The following is a 19,001-nucleotide window of genomic DNA, read 5'->3' on the forward strand; positions in this document are numbered from 1 at the left end:
CACAAATATGGTTAATCTTTTCTTCTGGATTTTATATGTTTCAGATCATTTTAATTTCATTATCAAATCAGAACAAAAGCAATATTTTATCATGAAAAATAACCTTTATGTGGAATCAATTAGCATCAACATTCAACACCATGTGTAATGCAAGTATCAAGCCAATGTCTTCACATCAAGAAAGGACTCTTCCCATTTTCTCTTCTTCTGTTAGATGTGTTATTTTCAAACAGTCTTCACAAAAAGGTTAAATTATTGTATAAACCTTAATTAATACTAAAAATATATTTATACTTTTCTTGGGGTACATTTAATTATATCTGTACTACATTTACATATTCAACCCTTCAATCAATTGAACTATCCACTAATATGTTTGAATTAAGGGTTTTAGAGGGAATGAGAGAACTTGTTTTCTTTTTGTACGAAAGAAGCTATACAATGTTTTCAAAAATAAATTTAAGTGTAATTGAATTAATATATGGTCATCTCTCATGTTAATTTTCCAATTCTTTTAAATCTCAATTACACCAAAATATAGACTTAAACCATCATTTTAACAAAGCTCAATAGCATGATATGAATGAACAATATACAATTAAGAATCTGGCTTATCCTTTTTTCACCGTGTAAACGAAATTGGTGTATTTAGAGAGATAAAAAAAATAAGCTATTGATCTTCATCAGTTGAAATGTCAACCCCCATCAATGACAGTTCTTCGCGCAGTAAATCGACATTCTTGAAATGTACACCCTTGATCCCAACTTCAGCTGCTGCCTGCACATTTTTTGGCCTGAGAAGACAATAACTATATAATTAGACACACCTTATGATAAACTACTTTGATAGGTTGGCCATTAGCAAATTCAAATGAAATAATCTGCTTATGTCTGCTGCTTGATTAGAGGTGACGCGGGATGAGGGAGAGATTTACATTGGGTGCCAAGATGCTAGTACATAAGCATTGCATACAAATCTGTGTGTATTGTATTATTGATAAATTGTAAGTGATATCATGGTTTGATTTTCATAAATAATCTGATGTATAGAAGTTTTAGAAACCTGTCATCTATGAAAATACAATATTCTGGATCAACTTCAAGATGCCTGACAACTTCCTTATAGAATTCAGTATCCGGTTTCCTCTTTCCTGAAACACAATAAAAATGGCTCTATAATATTCAAGGTTTCCATGAAAGGATAGTCTGAGTGTATAGTTTGACCTTTAAATGATGAGTTCTTTTTTTTCGGTCCAATTAGGATATAATATCATAATCAAACAAAAAGCTGATGAACACAAAAGGCATAGAGAGTGAGAGAGCCTACCAAGTGTACACGAACAAAACGTCCAAGATAAATATTTTGATAGCTTTAACTTGTCTTCGATCAACTGATACCTACAGTACAAAATATTACGTAGAATGCCACGAAAAGCAAACCAGATATTGCAATAGAAAATTCATTTTCTTACCATATAGGATAATTAGTAAAAGCATGCATCTCAAAGTTATTTTTCTTTAAGGCAAGAAGCAATTGTTCAACCCCTTCTATGTATGAATACCCATTTCTCATACAAGTTTTAAGGCCTGTCATAGAAAAAGAACATGCAAGTCAGTAGCTATATCAAAAGAGAGGGGGCTTGGAGCACAAAAATGATACACAGAGTACATTATGAATGCTCTCATGGAATTTTGATGTTGACATCAAATTATTGACCTATTTCAATTAGCACATAAAAGTAACATATAGCCAGTCAAGGTAGGATAAAGACAACAGTATATATTGGAAAATGAGGACTTGTTTGCAGTGTAACTCTAACTTATCTACCTTAATGTTAATAACAACCCAAAACATAATTACCATTTACAATGTCGTGCATCAGAACTAAATTCACACTAATTCAAAGATAATATTTTACAGCAAAGTTATTGAGAGTACTGGTACAGCGAAAAACAAAAAATCAATCATTTAAAAGGAAATTAATGCAAGCCCAAAACCTGTATTGGATTAACAGAAGTTCGCTTAAAGATTTTCATAAGGAGGACTATATCTCTCCTTAAGTATTTGTCTTGTACAGCTTAACTGGTGATTGAGAATTTGAGACGGTAAAGAAAAGACTAAGGAGGAATAATAGGAATTTACCATAGGCAGTCGAATGTCCTTCTCAACTCTGACTTATCTGCCTCTCCAGTCTACTTCCTTTCTTTCTTCAAGATCCTGTCAAGTATTTGCCCTTCCCTTGAATCTATTTATAAACAATTTTTGTGGGGTAAGAGTGAGTTAGCGAGGAAAGTAAATCGGGTCAAAATTTGGATTTAGTGTGTAGTGAAAAGGCTGAGGGTTGTAAAAAAGAATGAAGGTAGACAAAAACTGATTTGGGTAAGATAGTTAGATCTCAAATATGGGTCGTGTGGGGAAATTGCTAGAGGGAAGCTTGGGAAATGTTCAGTATGGTGGAGAGATTTGTTATTGATCGATCAAGGAAGTGGTTGACAGTTTTAGTCTTGGTTTTCAAGTAATCTGAGAAGAAAAGTAGGAAATGGCAATGAATCACTTTTTTAGGAGGATAAGTGGGCAAGAGAGATACCTCTTAAGGAGAGATTTAGTTGTCGTTATGGCATAGATTATACAAAATCAGCAAGGGTAAGGTATGTCCGGTTGTGGAAGGTAGAAGTGAGTGGCATTGTGAACAAGAATTGGTTCAGCGGCTGAAACAAACTGGTAGACAGGTCCGACAAGCGAGCAATAAATGAGAAATTTGTACTCGGGTGATGGAGCCACGCCTAATACAGCTCCTGTTCCATCATCAATGGCCAAAGATAAAGTATCCCTTTCACGTGAGTAGGAACAGATGATGAGGGAAATGGGAAGAAGTAAAGGGACGCATTTATTCTATTGCTGAGGCATATGCCGTACTAAAGAATATAACGGCACAAGGGAAATATCTACCATTATATTAAGAAGTTTGGAATAACTTTCACTACCTTTGAAAGTTTGGAAATCACTGCAAGATAAAGTACCAACCAAAGATATACACTCTTGGTAAGACGAGAATTATTGATCCCACTCTAACATAATGTGTGGGAGACTGTGATCAAATCGAAACAATTAGACACTTCTTTTTTTAGTGTCCAATCTTCTCAAGTGTTGTGGGGTGAATTATTCAGTGGCTAGGCTTTTGTTCAGTTACGTCCGATGAGAAAGGGGATCATTTGGTTCAATTCTTAGATTTATTTCAAGGTGGCAGAATTTTACACGAAAGGATATCCACAATTTGGTTTGCAGCTATATGGATAATTTGAAAATTAAGAAATGTGCAACAAAATTCATAATATTAATCTTGATATTGCGGCTGTACTGTTACTGAAGCGGAAATTCTGCAGGTTTTAGTTTGGACTGACATTCATCAATAAGTTCATTAAAGTTTGTGGAAATTTTGCAGCTGGTACTGTTTCAATTAATCAAGTGGTGGAGAATTTTGGTGTGATAGACAACACATAATATCTTTGTCTATGTGAATGGTGGCTTGTTGAAATATCAATTACTTGCCACAACTTCCACAACTATTTGGTTTCATTTCTACAACTATTTTGGGAATCTGTAGTCTGTACTCATGTTCAGATTTACAAGTACATCATGTACTTGTGAACTCATCTTTATTTTGAGCAATAAAGAAGAACCATAACACTTTTTTAGCAAAAATGAGAAAAGAAAAGCTAACATGTTTTCTAGCAGTATATATGATAATCCAGACCATATGAGTAAACCACATCTAATTTGTACCTCCAAATCATCTTCATTTTTTAACCAGTAATCTACATATGACAAAGTTATACTTATATTAACAAGTAATCTACATATGACAAAGTTATACTTATATTTGTTCAATTCACCACACATAAGATCAAATACTAAGTGATCAACTCTATCTAACAACAAAATCTGAGACAAACCTTCTAAATCAAAATCCCTTCCATCCTTAAAAAACTTTCTTTCTAGCTCCGCCTGAAAGAAAATAAAACAGATTGATAAGAAAACTACTGATAAAAGCAGAAACTACCAAACTATCAATCCATTCAATGCAAAAGTTCTAAGAAATTTGAAGGTCATCATGAATGAAGATACCATCAAAACAAGCACACTCAAATGCCCCAATTGCAATTTAAATTCATAATTGTAAAAAGATTCAATCTTTATACATAACATGAAAAAGGGTCTTTTAATTTTGCAGTGAATTATATCAAAGTGTATTGCTTTAGTTTTTACCTCATCAATAAGACCTTTTTCAAATTCAATCCATGATGTTGGATGTTTGCAATCTATGAGTTCATTGAAAGACATTCCAAAGAATTCTGGAATGTCTTTGTAAAAAGGGTCACGAACAATTGTGTCCATGATGTCAAATAACAGAATTGGAAGTTTTCTGTTTGTGTTTTTGGGGAATGATGACATGTTTGTGATTGAATTTGAAAGTGAAGGTTTTAAGTAATTTGTTGTTGTTGGTGGTGTTTGTGTTTTAAGTGTTTTGTGGATTGAGAATGAAGAGAATGGTGTTGTAACATTTGGTAACACCATTTTTGCAATTGTTTTCATCTAAATTCATGGGTCGTAGCTCACTTTAATATGAATATGGATATGGATATGGACAATCTTTGCTTGTAAATTAGAGTCCAAATAGGAACAACTAAGGTAGGGTATGACCAATTTAATTATATTTTTGGGGAGTGATTGGAGTACCAATAGGCATGATGCACTACTTCAAAAACAAAAATAGGCATGATGAATGAAAAGGAGATGTATTATCATTATGTAAGTATATAAGAATTTTCTACTCTCTCAAAAAAAAAAAAAAAGAATTTTCTACTACATTTTTCACGTGTGAATGTTGCATTAATATTGAGTTGGATTATTTTGAGACATCAAAATTTTGCAACGGTTTATATGGTGAATACAATATAAGGTCGTGGTATGGTTAAAGAATTAAAAAAAAAAGAATATTTGCATTGAAAATATTATTTTTTAGAACTCTGATTCACCCTTTTTAAGACAAAACTAAGGACACTTGTATTTCTACAATTTAGATATTTAGTTAGTTCAAGTAAACAAATGTAGTTAGTGTCCTCGTGAGCATAGCTCAGTTGATAGGGACAATGCATAAAATATGCAAGGTCCGGGGTTCGAACCCTGGCCACCACAAAAAAAAATGTAGTTAGTTAGTTAGTTGTACTCACTTGATAAACAAAATATAAAATATTGTATCTTAATTTCTAACCACCAATTAAATATCATGACAAATCAAAATATTGCATCTTAATTCGTAACCACCAATTATATATCATCACAAGTCAAAATATGAATAAAAAAATGGAGGTACCTGCAAACACTCTCACACTCAAGGGTGTGTTTATATAGTTGGGGAGGTAATAGTTGTTCAAGTCGTTACGAATAAGAGGTTTCAATGGATGAAGTCAGCAACCGTTGAAGACCATTCAAATTATAGGTGGCAATAGAGATCACAAGGAACATACGCAAATATTGTTGGGAACTATGGACTAAGTGAGTGCTATGCGAGGAGCTTGAGTAGGATTGGACTTCATCTTATAGTATGTTTGGAATGGCGTCAATTAACGCAAAATCACGTTGAGAATCACGGCAAGGAAGACGCTTGGTGTATTAGCTTTATAATTTTCATGATGAAAGTGCATTAGAAAGTGGTTTTGTGTTTCCAAACGTGTTTCCAAACATACGCTTAGCCCGAAACAAATATCTTTTTAAATAATTATTTGTCACTAAATAAAAATAATTGGATAGTTCCTTCAAAAAAAATAATTGGATGTCAAATAAAAAGTTTTGAAAAAAAAAAAAAACAAAGAGAAAGATCGATACAAAAAAGTCCCTCTAAGACAAGTGCAATAGCCATCTTCTGGGAAAGTAGTGGCTCCTCAGAATCACCGACCACCAATTCCCTTTGACTCAATCATCTTCTTCATCAATCATCACCCTTTTCAAAATTCTACACCCCCATTCTCCACATGAATCACATGCTACTTTCCATATCCACAACCCAATAATTTCACCACCTACACTTCCCTTCAATTCCTTCAACCATGGTTACCCTTTCAATTCCTTTCTTCCCCCTCACTCCACAAAAAACAACTTCCCCTTCTACTAAATTTCAACCCAAAAACAACTATGCAAATCCATTCCATCACAAAAAACACAGCAATAAACATCACAGAAAAGTTATCTGTGCTTGCATCGCTCCTCCACAAAATTTCAAAGCCCAAGACTCTTCCTCCATTCAATTCAATGTAAGGCCACACAAAGTTTCTTCCTTTTTGCTTGCCCACCTTTTGTTTTACCCTTTTTATTCATTTTTTGATGTGGGGTTTGCAAATTAACTCAATTTGGTTGTGGGTATCATCAAGTTTTGTTCTTTTTGTTTTTGTTTTGGTTTGTGATTTTGACATGAAGTGAGTTTGTTATTTGCTAGGGTTCATCTAAATCAGAACAATTGAACACGGCGCGGGATCACGAGGATGATTCTGATGTTCTTATTGAGTGTAGAGATGTTTATAAGTCTTTTGGGGAAAAGAAAATCTTAAATGGTGTCAGCTTCAAGGTGATTCATTTTATCATTCATTGTCTTCACTCATCTTTTGCCCTTTAGGTTGAATACTTATTCTTATATATAATTCAATTGAGTGTGATATAAATTAGGATGTGTTTGGATAGACAACTTAGTTAAGAACTTATTCAGCATAAATGGTTGTAGTATAAGAACTTACGTATAAGCTATTTCCACTATCGAATAGGGAGTGAGGATCAACTCTGCATAAACTGTGAAGAGCCGATAGATATATCATGATTTTATTTTCATCAGTTTAATTGTTGCAAACATAAGAGATTTGTTAAGTTTGAATTATAACTTTGAGGTTAGGTTTATTATTCATCGTCAAGCGAATATGGTTGCTCATAGCCTTGTTAAGGCAGCCACTTCCAATGCTAGTTGACTAGTTTATGACTGTGTTCCTCCTTGTATGTAACGTTATTTGATTAATGATATGAGTTGAGTTTGCTTTGGTAAAAAAAACTGTTCCAAAAACCCCTCTTCCCGAGTGTTGTAATTTTATTTTGCCTAACCCTCAAGCTTTTAGAAGAAAGGGGACCCAAGTGTTTGTAACAAGATAAATTGAACGAGTTGTTCTGAAGATTAGTATGAAACAAACTAACAATGAGTGGGGTCTGTTACATGAAATAAACAACCTTTTTGTGCTCTATCTAATAACAAAAACCATGATAATTCACTGACACCGAATTATCAGTGAAAAATTGTAAGATGCCTTCCTGATTGGGAGTTTACTAAAATATTTCCACCTTTTTTTAACAATATTGAATAGATCAGACACGGTGAAGCTGTTGGAATAATTGGTCCCTCCGGGACTGGAAAATCTACAATTTTGAAGATTATTGCAGGACTTCTTGCTCCTGACAAGGTAAGCTTGGTTTAGGCATGTGCTTTTTATTTTGAATAATTGTGATTACTTTGAGTGTTAACTCTTGTCCAATGACCAGGGAGAAGTTTATATTCGAGGTAGAAAGAGAGATGGTTTGATAAGTGATGACGAGATATCTGGTCTTCGGATTGGATTAGTAAGTTTCATTGTTATCTGCAACATACTTATTCTTAAAGGCTATCACTAATTAAGTTGTAATTGTATTTATTTATCTATGTGCAGGTGTTCCAAAGCGCGGCACTTTTTGATTCTTTGACTGTTCGTGAAAATGTTGGTTTTCTCTTGTAAGACATGGGCTGAATCTTTGCTTTGAAATTTCACTTCCTTTTTAGTAGTGTTGTGTAAAGGGGGATAACATATGTGTATTAATTAATTTTTGTCTTCTACAATCCTTTTATTTTTTGTTTCCGACCTTGTTGATTGTCCAGGTATGAACACTCAAGCATGCCTGAGGAACAGATATCGGAGCTTGTCAAGGAAACCTTGGCTGCAGTTGGTTTGAAGGTATACATCTATGGGTGCAATACTTGGTTCGTCCATTAGCATCAGGCAATGGATACTTAATTCAAGAGTAGCAAAAGTAGTATATGTTTTCTTTCTACTATTGAGAAAGTAATTCATATAAAATAAATAACTCGCTATCCACCATTTTTTACAGGGAGTTGAGAATCGGCTTCCTTCTGAGTTATCAGGAGGAATGAAAAAGCGAGTTGCCCTAGCTCGATCCATTATTTTTGACACCACAAAGGATTCAATAGAACCAGAGGTATGTTAACCCCTGAAATTTCTCTCTTCCTATTCTTAAATGTCTGATCCTCCCTCAGATTACCAACTAGCTAATGCCATTCCGAGTGGTTTTCAATTAATATTTGAAATGGCTACACTAGGCAGGACTGTCTTTAGAACTTTTATATGCTTTTGACAAGTTTCGTTATAAATTCAAGTGCTGTAAGTTACATGAATTACTTGTGTTTATTTAATACAATTATCTTCAATTTTCAGTATGTGTTAGCAGAACCCCAGTCAAGGTTTGTTAGTTAGGTAGTTTGAGAGGGAATGACATGGTATAAATAATAGGAATGAAAGAATAGAGAGAGGTTTTTTTGTTTGAGTTAAAACTTTGAGGGAATTCTGGGTATTTCGAATACATGAGAGGAAGGAAAGTGGTGGAAATTTCGCCCTAAATTACGGTCTTCCCCTAGCTGCCTTAACTGCGGCATTTGGTTGCTAAGATGGTGTCGCCGTGTCACCGTCAAATCCTATCCTAGATTTGTTGTTGAGTTTCCCGCATCGTCTGCCTTAATTGCAGTCTGCCCCTGACCACATTAATTGTGGTATTTGGGTTACCTTCATTGCAACCTCCAACACAATTGTACTGGGTGTGAGGGACCGTGCTTAGTCCTGTGCCGCCTCTAGAGATATAGCCTAAGTAATGCTGATAATGTTTGGGCAGTTCTCACCTTACAAGCTAATATTATATGGTTGAGTTAGGCCCAACCCAAAGTCTAAGAAATAGAATAGAGAGGAGTTTTTGGTTTAAGAGAGGAAGTTAAGAAGGAAATTCTACGTATCTCCAATACCTGTAAGGTAAGACATAAGAAAGTGATCTTAACAACTGTGTTCTATCGGGTCTCTGTTATGTACTTCATTGACACTATTTCAAAGAAAATTCTATAATAAATGTGTTTCCGCTGTTTATCAGAACCAGTATTAGTGCAACTTTCGTAAGGAATAAATGTGACTTCAGTAATGCAGTTATTTTGGCTTTGGAAAATTATTTATGTTTTATTGTAGAGTAAAAATAAAGTGAAAATCTATAGCTGAGTTTTGTAGGCTGCCACTTGTTACATCATTTCTCTGGATTTACCCGCGTTATAGGTTCCTATGTTCATTAGTTTACCTAGGTTTGTGGCATTAAATCGAGTGGTTCCTGTGATTGGAAAATGGTGCTTTTGGTTGTTTATAATCAGATTTTTTTCTCTCTTGCCTGTTAAAATTAGGATGCAACTTATAAGTGTGTTGAAGCTTCTTCTGTGTAAAACTCAGCTCAGCTGCAGCTATGTTATTTTTGGCCTCCCAAGTTTCAAAATCAGGCTATTTTGACCCCCCTATTTTGAAAATAGCAATTTTGTCCCTTTAACTTTAGCTCCTTTTGCAAAAGTCAGGCCCCCTTAATTTGACTCAGTCAACACATATATCAACATGTCTATTAAGCATCAGTTACCAAGGAAATACCGTCGGTTCAAGGTTAATGCCAAATGTGTCGGGCTTCAAATTGGGTTGAAGCGAAGTGGACAAGGACTGAGGTGGCGGATTTGGTAGGTGAGGTGTTGGGTGAAGATGGATTGGTAGATTAAGAGGGTGTAGAGAGGGAGGGTGAGGAGGAAGATCGTTGTGAAAGCGAGTTTGTTGGTGGATAAAATGTTGAGTGAGTGGAATAGTATCTTGAATGGGGAGAAGCAGTGCCAGACAGCACCGGTATCACTCATTTTCACTCTCCCTCTCTCACTGTTGGCGTATCATGGAGGAGGAAGACAATCTTTAGGTTTCCATCATGTTTATTTTTAATTTATTAAATTTTTATTTTATTAATAATCATAGCTGGCAACTAATGTCCTAAATAGACATGTCCATGTACGTGTTGACTGAGTCAAAATTAAGGGGGGGCATAACCGTTGCAGAAGGAGCTAAAGTTAAGGGGCGAAAATTGCTATTTTCCAAATAGGGGGGCCAAAATAACCGGATTGTGAAACTTGGGGGGGCTAAAAGTGCTTTTTAAGCCATTGTTTTTTACATCTGAGATAGTACATATGATCATATTTTAATGAAATGTTCTTTTATACATCTTAAATGTTGACCCTTGGGTTCTGTGTGCTTTTAGTGTATGAAAAAATTCAATTGTTTCATGAACGCCAATGATTACATTTAGGGTAAATTGCACTAACCTCCCCTCACTCTCACACTGTTATACTCTGTTCAATAAAGAACTAAACAAAAACCTAAAATTTTAGGTTCACTTTCAATATTTACTTTTAAATTGAAAACCGAGAGGCTTCTGTAATATGTACGCTGAGGCTGGGGAGGTAACAACCATAGGGAATGCTTTCAATATACTTGCAGTTGCACCTAAGGGGACTTAGGGGACATAAATTGTGGGTTGTTTTGATTCAAAAGTCGACAAAGTATAGGGATGAAGGAGATAAAGCATTGATAGGTAAAGAGGGTAATTTTGGGGGCTTTGAAGTTGGAAAATGGAAGAGAAAGAAAAAAAGGAGATATCCACTTCCACTATTCTTTCTTTGATATGTTGTGGATGAGAGCAAGTAAACCCACCGTATGAAACACCACCCTAAACCTAGCAACATAAATTGCAAATTTAAGGTAAAAAGGTATTTTGAAATTGCCAATGAATACTCACGAGTGTTTTACTCATTTTTAATCAGACGAGTGTGTCTTAAAATTCTATTTATCGATGAAGGATTGCCCATATAAATGAGGATGTGTATATTTTGCAAGAGGGGAAGATGTCTCACTACAGTAAAAAGAGCATCAATGCTAGCAGAGCTACTCGAAAACTGAGCAATTAGACATGAAACAAACGGTGTTAAGGGATAGGGGGGCTGTTTGTTAGTTTGATTGAATAACAAGGGAGGTTAGTGTTCGCTTTAAAACTAGAGGGGAGGTTTGTGCAATTCATGGAAACCTCAAGGGTGGTAAGTGCAATTTACTCTTACATTTAAAGAGAAACCAAACATACTTGAGTATCACACGAAAAAGTCGAGATCATTTTATGCAAAGAATTCCCTCTTTGCTCATATCCTCTTCCTGGTTATTATATGTTCACAAAACTAGACTTCATGGCTTTTAGTTATTTTGTTGTAACGCTAAATTTTCCAACTTCGGAGACGCTTCCTGAAATCTTATTTGGTGCGACATTTACTGTTATTTAATCAACATGTAACTGCATCTTCTCCTTTCTCTCTTTCATGTTACTGAAAATATAAACAGCATTTTACACCTATATATAGGTGCTCTTGTATGACGAACCAACTGCTGGACTTGATCCCATTGCATCTACCGTTGTTGAGGATCTGATTCGCTCTGTGCATATAAAAGGGCGAGATGCACTTGGAAAGCCTGGGAATATTTCATCTTATGTGGTCGTTACTCACCAACATAGTACCATTAAAAGAGCCATTGATAGGTAAGGATATTTCCGTGATGGTTGAACATACCTCTTTAATATACCCCCAATTTATGTACCTTAGTTTGAAAAGATATTGCATACATTCAGGTTGTTGTTTTTACACAAGGGAAAGCTTGTTTGGGAAGGAATGACTCATGAATTTACAACTTCAACAAATCCGATTGTTCAGCAGGTTTGTTTTGCGGAATTTCAATTTCTTTAGGGCTATTCCTAAATTTAACATGTGGAAATGGTCACATAAAAGAACACTTCTTTATCCTCTCTAAACTTAAAGCTATTCACAATGCACTGTATCTCATTGTAATTCTTTGCATATCTGGTTGTAGAACATCCTTGACTAAGTAAAACTTCCCTTAAGTTATTGCATGTGTTTTTCTTTTCCTCTCGTTGTTTGTTCATCACATAATGCAGACATTCTTAAATTGTTATTATAATGTTAATAACTGTGAAGTGTTATCATTTGTTTTGTTGTGGCAGTTTGCATCCGGAAGCCTAGATGGTCCTATCAAATATTAGAATGTCGGACTGCAGTCGTAAAAGATGTATTATTGCTTATCTTGGGTGCTATTGAGTGTGCAAACATGAATTGAAATGGATGTAGCTTTCAAATGACAACTTGTGAGATGAGCAATAAATTGGTTGCAACAAGGATTAAAGGGTTTGTCACTTTCAGGGTGGTTTTGGATTTTTGGCATAAAATTTGGCCTTCTGGGTTGTTATGGAAGCTGGGAAGAAGAGCTTCTATTGTTGTTAATGGCAACATCACAAGGACAGCATATTGCATGCACACCATAAGTACCCTGGGGAAGTAGGTAAAAGAGATAGATAGCACCCACTGTATTAACATTATTTGTTCTATTCTATACGGAGTACATTAACATTATGTGCTAAATTAAGCAACCTGCTGTTTTAATTTTTGTAAACAGTTCATTGTTATAATCAACAAGTCTGCTTCATGGTTTTGGATTTTGCCTTGCAACCAACCAATTAGCGTCTGTCAGATTTTGTTTTTACTCATCCTTTCTGTATATATTTTTTTTTCCATCACATTCATGAGGGCTGATAAAATATACTGTTTTTTTTTTTAATCTCTGTTGAGCATGCTAGGCTCTGATTATGAGGTTAGAAGTGTTTGAGTAAACAACTTAATTAAGAGGTTATTCAATAAGTGTTTGTTATATTAGCATGTATTATGTATTTCTATGGCCTAAAATTGCATGTGGTTAAACAATTTTCTAATTATAAGCTATTTTTACAAGTTATTACGCGGAGCTTGCTAAAATGAGTCAAACACAGCTATTTTCATGAATTCTCTCAAATCACTTAAAAAAATGAATTCTCTCAAATACTTACACACATGCTAACGTAACTAAAATGTGCGGAAAATAAACCCTTCCAAACACCGCGATATCATGAAGAAAAAGTTATGAGAATATCATTTCAAATCACAGTAAAAAACTTATATTTGTGACTTGTGAATACCTCCCATACCACCACATTTACCTTCTTTACTTACCATTGTTCCCAATACTTGATCAATTTGTGGTCAAATGTAAAACAACACTAAAGGGGAATTTAGGTTCCTCACAACCAAAATAGAGCCAAGGTAAATTTAGAATCATACATATTCTATAAACATAAACATGTTTTTAAATCTGCAAATAGATGACCAAGATCAAAATTTCACCATAACTAGACTAGATACAAAGGCATGTTTCCTGCTAAGCCTCCATCGATTGTAAATAACATGGTATGGCATGTGAATAAATGTGATAATGATGTAGGACTTCACTTTACTCAGATAAAATTTTCACCATAACCATCCATTCTTTTCCCAGCTGAATAATGCATGGTTAGTCTTTACAATTACACTCTATTCAGAGTCATGAATGGTTTAAACTGCTGGTCATGAATGGTTTAAACCGTTGGTGACTCACATCACTACATTTGGTTGTGTCGTTTCTGGGACACATGTCTATGTTCACTTGAAACAGGAAGGCAGCTACCAAATTACAAAATGGAATTTACAGGACAAAGATTGCCATTATGAGATGTATCAAATCAAGTTTTGGTTTGGAGAATGTACTTTCTTGTTCGAGCAGAACAGAATAGAACAACAACACCAAAATCAAAACTAACAAAAGCACTGATAAAGAAAATCCCTACAGATATTGGTCCATCCATCTTATCTTCCCTAAAATAACTTCCTTGCTTTGATGGAATTCTCCCATCCTCACACACTCCACTGGGAGATTCCAAGCATAAATCTGGATTTCCAGCAAATGCACCAGGAAATCTTCCATAACCTTGCTTCTGAGGAACATATCCAGAGAAACAGTTGTAAGACAGATTCAAGATGGTAAGATCTTGAAGGCTGGAAATGTTTCCCGGGATATGTCCTGATAGGGAATTATGCGACAAATCTATAGCTTTCAAACTCTGCATTTTCTGCAAACCAGGAAGCTGTCCATTGAGAAAATTGTTTGACAAATTCAGATATTCTAAGCCAGCTAAGCCAAATAAGCCCCTTGGAATCTCACCATGCAACAAGTTATTGGATAGATCGATTCCGAACATCGATGAAAGATCATAAGTGAAACTGAGTTGATTGCTATCAGAAACAGCTACTGAAACTCTTGGTTCAAACATCTTTGTAGCTTCAACAAAAGGCTCTTTAACAGTAATATTCCTTGTGTTAAATAATAAGCTACCCTTCAAATTAACATCAGGTATAAAGCCAGAAAACTTGTTGTGTGACAAATCCATTGTTTCAATAGCTTGAAATGCAAACAACCAACTAGGCAAGTTTCCATCGAATTTGTTCCAAGCAAGAGAAAGATACCTGAGGTTTGTCCATTTGGTTATTGCATCGTTCAAGGATCCAGAAAGATCATTGGAACTAAAATCTACAATCTCCAAAGATTTACAACCAGCCAAAGTAAGTGGAATAGCCCCGGAAAACCTATTGTTGCTTATATCTAGTATTCTCAAGATATCCAACGCGTCAAACTCCGGTTGAATCACACCAGAAAGATTGTTATTATTAAGTATTAAAGCATACAACTGAAAGCACCCAACAATACTGAATGGAATGGTACCAGACAAAGAGTTGTGTGAAATATCAATGACTTGAAGATAAGTCAAATTTCCAATTCTAGCAGGAATTTCTCCAGAAAGAAGATTGTGAGAAAGGAACAAAGCCTGCAAGCTTTTCAACTCAGTAATTTTCAATGGAATTTCACCAGAGAATTGATTGTGAGACAGGTCAAGAAAAACAAGACCAAGTTTCTCTGTGGTCTCTGCAATTTTACTAGGAATAGGACCAGACAACTCATTATTACTCAAATCCAAAACAACAAGTTTCTCTGAGAACACAAGCCTTGAATATATTCTATACCTCAAATGATTCCTTGATAAGTTCAAATGAGTCAAAGCTTGAAAATTAGCAATACAAGCAGGTAAACCCCCCACAATAGAATTGTTAGACAAATTCAACACAGTTAAGGACTGAACTGAAGCTGCAAAACAAGGCAAAGTACCTGTAAACTGATTGGAACCAAGGTTCAGAAGAACCAAAGACTGCTGAAATTCAACAAGATTACCAGACAATAAATTGCTTCCAAGGTCCAAATACTTAAGAGACTTCAAATAAAGCAAACTCTCAGGTATACTTCCACTGAATGAACAATAACCAAGATGTAATCTTTCAAGATTCACAGAGAAGTTACCTAACCAAAAAGGCAATAAACCTCCCAAAGATGGATTCTCATTCAAAACAAGCTCAGTGAGATGCTTAAGCCTCATGAAAGAGTTTGGTATTCCACCATGAAACCTATTATGACTAAGATCAATAACTCTAAGGTTCAATAAGTCTCCAAAACAAACAGGTAGAGTGCATGTGAAATTATTGTGTGAAAAATCCACTTTTTCAAGGTACAAAAGGTTACAAAAATTGGGGTTGATTTGACCTGACAAATTCATACTGTTTAGGTTGATTGAAACCACTCTTCCAGTGGTATTTTCACAAGTGATTCCAACCCATGTAGTGCAATTTGAACCTACCCAGTTGGTTAAACTTTGGCTAGGGTCATGCAGTGATGATTTGAACAATAAAAGAGATTTTTTGTCTTGTGGGTGAATATCAATTGAGTGAGAAAGGGTTGCACAGTGAAGAATAAGGCAAAGTAGTATGAGATAGTGGCAAAAATGATGATGGGTCATTGTAAAGGTGTGATTTTTATGAAGATGGAGAAGAATTTGAAGCTTTGGAAGATGAAAAATAGGAACTTGGTGGATGAATTTGAAGATTTTTGAATGAATGTGTGAAGGGGAAAAACACAAAAAAAGACGGAACAAAAGAGAAAAAGGAACAAGAACAATAACTTACATTGGTGGTGTGTGTTGCAGAGATAAAGTGAAGTGGGTTTAGATTGGATCAAAGAAAATAAAGTGGCTTTGATGTGCTTTCTTCCCCCCTTTATTCTCTTTTCTGTGTTCCTTTTTCTTTTTGTTGCTAATATCTCTTCCCTTTTTCTCTGTAAAACTTGGAACAGTTCTAGTTTTTCTACATTTGTAAAATTTTATATTCTTCAAGTAAACTACCAAATCCGATACATGTTTTTTTAATAGACAAATAATATCATAAACTCATACAACGGAGTTTGAACCCAATAATAAAGTTCGACCTAATAATTTTAATATTTTTGTTAGTTAAGCTATGACTTATGAAACAATTCGATATATCTCTTTGAAGAACGCTTTTAAATAAATTAATGAGATTATAAATATTTAGGTTAAATATTTTTTTTGAAAGATAAATTTAATTTCAATTCGATATATTTCTTTATAGAACGCTTTTACCGTAGGACAGGCAGCCTTAAAAGTTGCGTCAAACAAAATAGCCAAACATGAGAAAGCGTGTTTTGAGAATCAACATGCATTTATACAATTTGCTTTTGACACTTTCGGTTTCCTAGCACCAGAGGCTGTTGACCTTCTACATAGAGTTCAAAAGGTCATACATAGCAATGTTATGTCTCTTAAGTCTATGAATGTTGTGTTCACGAGGATTTGTTTTGCCATCCAATCCAAAAAGGTCTAGCGGCGCAACTTGTTGCCCGCTTGCCTTCTATTCAAGTATAAATAATGATTTATTTATTTATATATATATATATATATAAATTAACATAAAAAACTATAAATACAAACACATAATAGTGCTGCCACAAACTAACATTAACTAGAAAACTAAATTAAAACTTGTGTATCCACGCTGGCATTCAACTTCAGAAATTGTTTGCCTCAATATCCCTAATAGCCTCATCTTTCCTAGCAGCTTTGATCTGAAGAACCAAGTCATTGCATATAGCATTCCCTACGGCTTTCATCTGATAAGTAAAGTGATCCCATCTTTGTACAACAACAGTTGATATAGCCACCATCCAAACAATGAAAATAATTACAGCATCACCAACAGAAATCAGAACGATCGTTAACACACACACACAACATGATGTGACCAAGAAAACCACAGTTCGCAGTAGACAAGCAGGCGGGTTTTGTAAGATTACAGGTCCTATGACAAGCAAAAAGAAAATACAACCAACAAACAGAAATCTGTCAAGGATATATATATCCAAAGAGCTGGGAGTATCAGCTAAATTATTCAAAACAACCAAAGTCATGAATGCATAAGAGAGTGAAAACATGCATTCAGAGATAAAATAAAATTTGTTACGGTGACCGACACTGACATAATTTATAGTTTGCTCAGTCACTGAGCAGCGAGCAATATAGAATGAAATAACCCAGACGATTGAAAGAACTATAGCGGTAATAGCGGATATAAAAAACGACACAGGTATAACACTACAGAGCCATAGAAAGATAAAGGATTTCACGTATGACTCTATAACAATAGCTGGACGTTCTAAGAGGGTAGAAAATATAACGATGAGTAAATTGAAAGATGTGAAAAATAACAACAATCTCATAACAATGAGATTTTTCTCCACAAAGTTATCACCAAAACCTGTTATCTCCATATAACAAAACGCAATGACTCCCAAACAGGGGCGAATGGTAGTATAAGGGAGGGGTAGCCCTTGCTACCCCAAAAAAAAATATTTTTCTGAGTGAGTAGGTATATTTTTATATTTAGCTTACCCCTAATAATATATAGGTTTAAATGTGTAATTGGTCCCTGCACTTTCAACAGATTTTGGCATTGGTCTCTGCACTTTTTTTTGTTTGGCATTGGTCCCTGCACTTTGTAAAAATATTGACATTGGTCCCTGTACTTTTTTTTGTTTGGCATTGGTCCCTACACTTTGTAAAAATATTGGTATTGGTCCCTGCACTTTGGAAAAATATTGGTATTGGTCCCAATCATTTCATGCCACGTGGCACCAATACCAATATTTTTACAAAGTGCAGGGACCAATACCAATATTTTTACAATGCCAATATTTTTACAAAGTGCAGGGACCAATGCCAAACAAAAAAAAGTGCAGGGACCAATGCCAAAATCTGTTAAAAGTGCAGGGACCAATTACACATTTAAACCTAATATATATTTAGCTACCCCAAGTTTAATTTTAAGTGAAATAATTTTTTCTATCTTTATTTAGCTTCGGGTCGAACTTCAAATTATTTGATAATGTCGTATAGGAACAAAAAAATTAACACCCAAAAGAGATAAATAATAAATAATAACAATATTTGGTTTATTTTTCTGTCGAAAAAACAATATTTGGTTTATTTAACAAATAAAGTAATACAATTGTAGACCCACACACTCTCAGTCCACCAGCACCACACAATTAATAAAACAAGGATTGCTTTCTAGCTTTTCACTTTTCACAATCACATTACAATTACACAATAAGATGGAATAGAAGAGAAGAGCCACAAACGACATGGTGACCTAAACAGCAACAACTAACATCAAGCAACATAATTAGCAACAACTAACATCAATTTTCATAAATAGCTACTTTTAGTTTTTATTTCTTTTGTTGTAGTTTTTTTGGTACAATCCGTTATTCTACTGTGGCTTTTTTGGTACAAAATAGTTTATTGCCGCATTTTTTGGTATAATCCGTTCTTGTTGAATCAAGTGTATATTTTATGAAGAACATTTTATATAAGTAATAGTTATTGTGAATTTTTGTTGCCTACTTGGTTAGTTTAGTTTAAAAAAAAATCTTTATATGTGGCCACCTCATAGAATTATTGCTAGCTTCGCCGCTGCTCCCAAAACAAGTTGAACTGTCAA

The 19,001-nt window shown here is 34.7% G+C and overlaps 3 protein-coding genes across 3 annotated transcripts; 1 reads left to right on the plus strand and 2 right to left on the minus strand.

Annotated features, from left to right (window-relative positions):
- Positions 1-469: 469 nt before the first annotated feature.
- LOC146908876 (flavin mononucleotide hydrolase 1, chloroplatic-like) lies at positions 470-4,686 on the minus strand. Its single transcript, XM_085730693.1, has 6 exons — positions 4,268-4,686; positions 3,955-4,006; positions 1,473-1,587; positions 1,328-1,398; positions 1,064-1,151; positions 470-794 (listed from the first exon to the last, which is right to left on the minus strand). Exons 1-6 carry the CDS (start codon positions 4,592-4,594, stop codon positions 671-673), a joined length of 777 nt encoding a protein of 258 aa, XP_085586819.1. The 5' UTR covers positions 4,595-4,686; the 3' UTR covers positions 470-670.
- A 1,229-nt stretch (positions 4,687-5,915) lies between these two features.
- ABCI13 (non-intrinsic ABC protein 11) lies at positions 5,916-12,691 on the plus strand. Its single transcript, XM_085730695.1, has 10 exons — positions 5,916-6,312; positions 6,495-6,623; positions 7,402-7,497; positions 7,577-7,654; positions 7,741-7,802; positions 7,947-8,022; positions 8,177-8,284; positions 11,547-11,722; positions 11,813-11,897; positions 12,203-12,691. The coding sequence occupies exons 1-10, from the start codon at positions 6,109-6,111 to the stop codon at positions 12,239-12,241; spliced, it is 1,053 nt and encodes a 350-aa protein (XP_085586821.1). The 5' UTR covers positions 5,916-6,108; the 3' UTR covers positions 12,242-12,691.
- A 638-nt stretch (positions 12,692-13,329) lies between these two features.
- CLV2 (Leucine-rich repeat (LRR) family protein) lies at positions 13,330-16,329 on the minus strand. Its single transcript, XM_085730694.1, has one exon. The coding sequence runs from the start codon at positions 15,944-15,946 to the stop codon at positions 13,787-13,789; it is 2,160 nt and encodes a 719-aa protein (XP_085586820.1). The 5' UTR covers positions 15,947-16,329; the 3' UTR covers positions 13,330-13,786.
- Positions 16,330-19,001: the final 2,672 nt, after the last annotated feature.

This window comes from Medicago sativa, chromosome 7 (genome assembly GCF_051527215.1).
Source record: "Medicago sativa cultivar Bolivia chromosome 7, Bolivia_mono, whole genome shotgun sequence".
NCBI classification, from domain to species: Eukaryota; Viridiplantae; Streptophyta; class Magnoliopsida; order Fabales; family Fabaceae; genus Medicago; species Medicago sativa.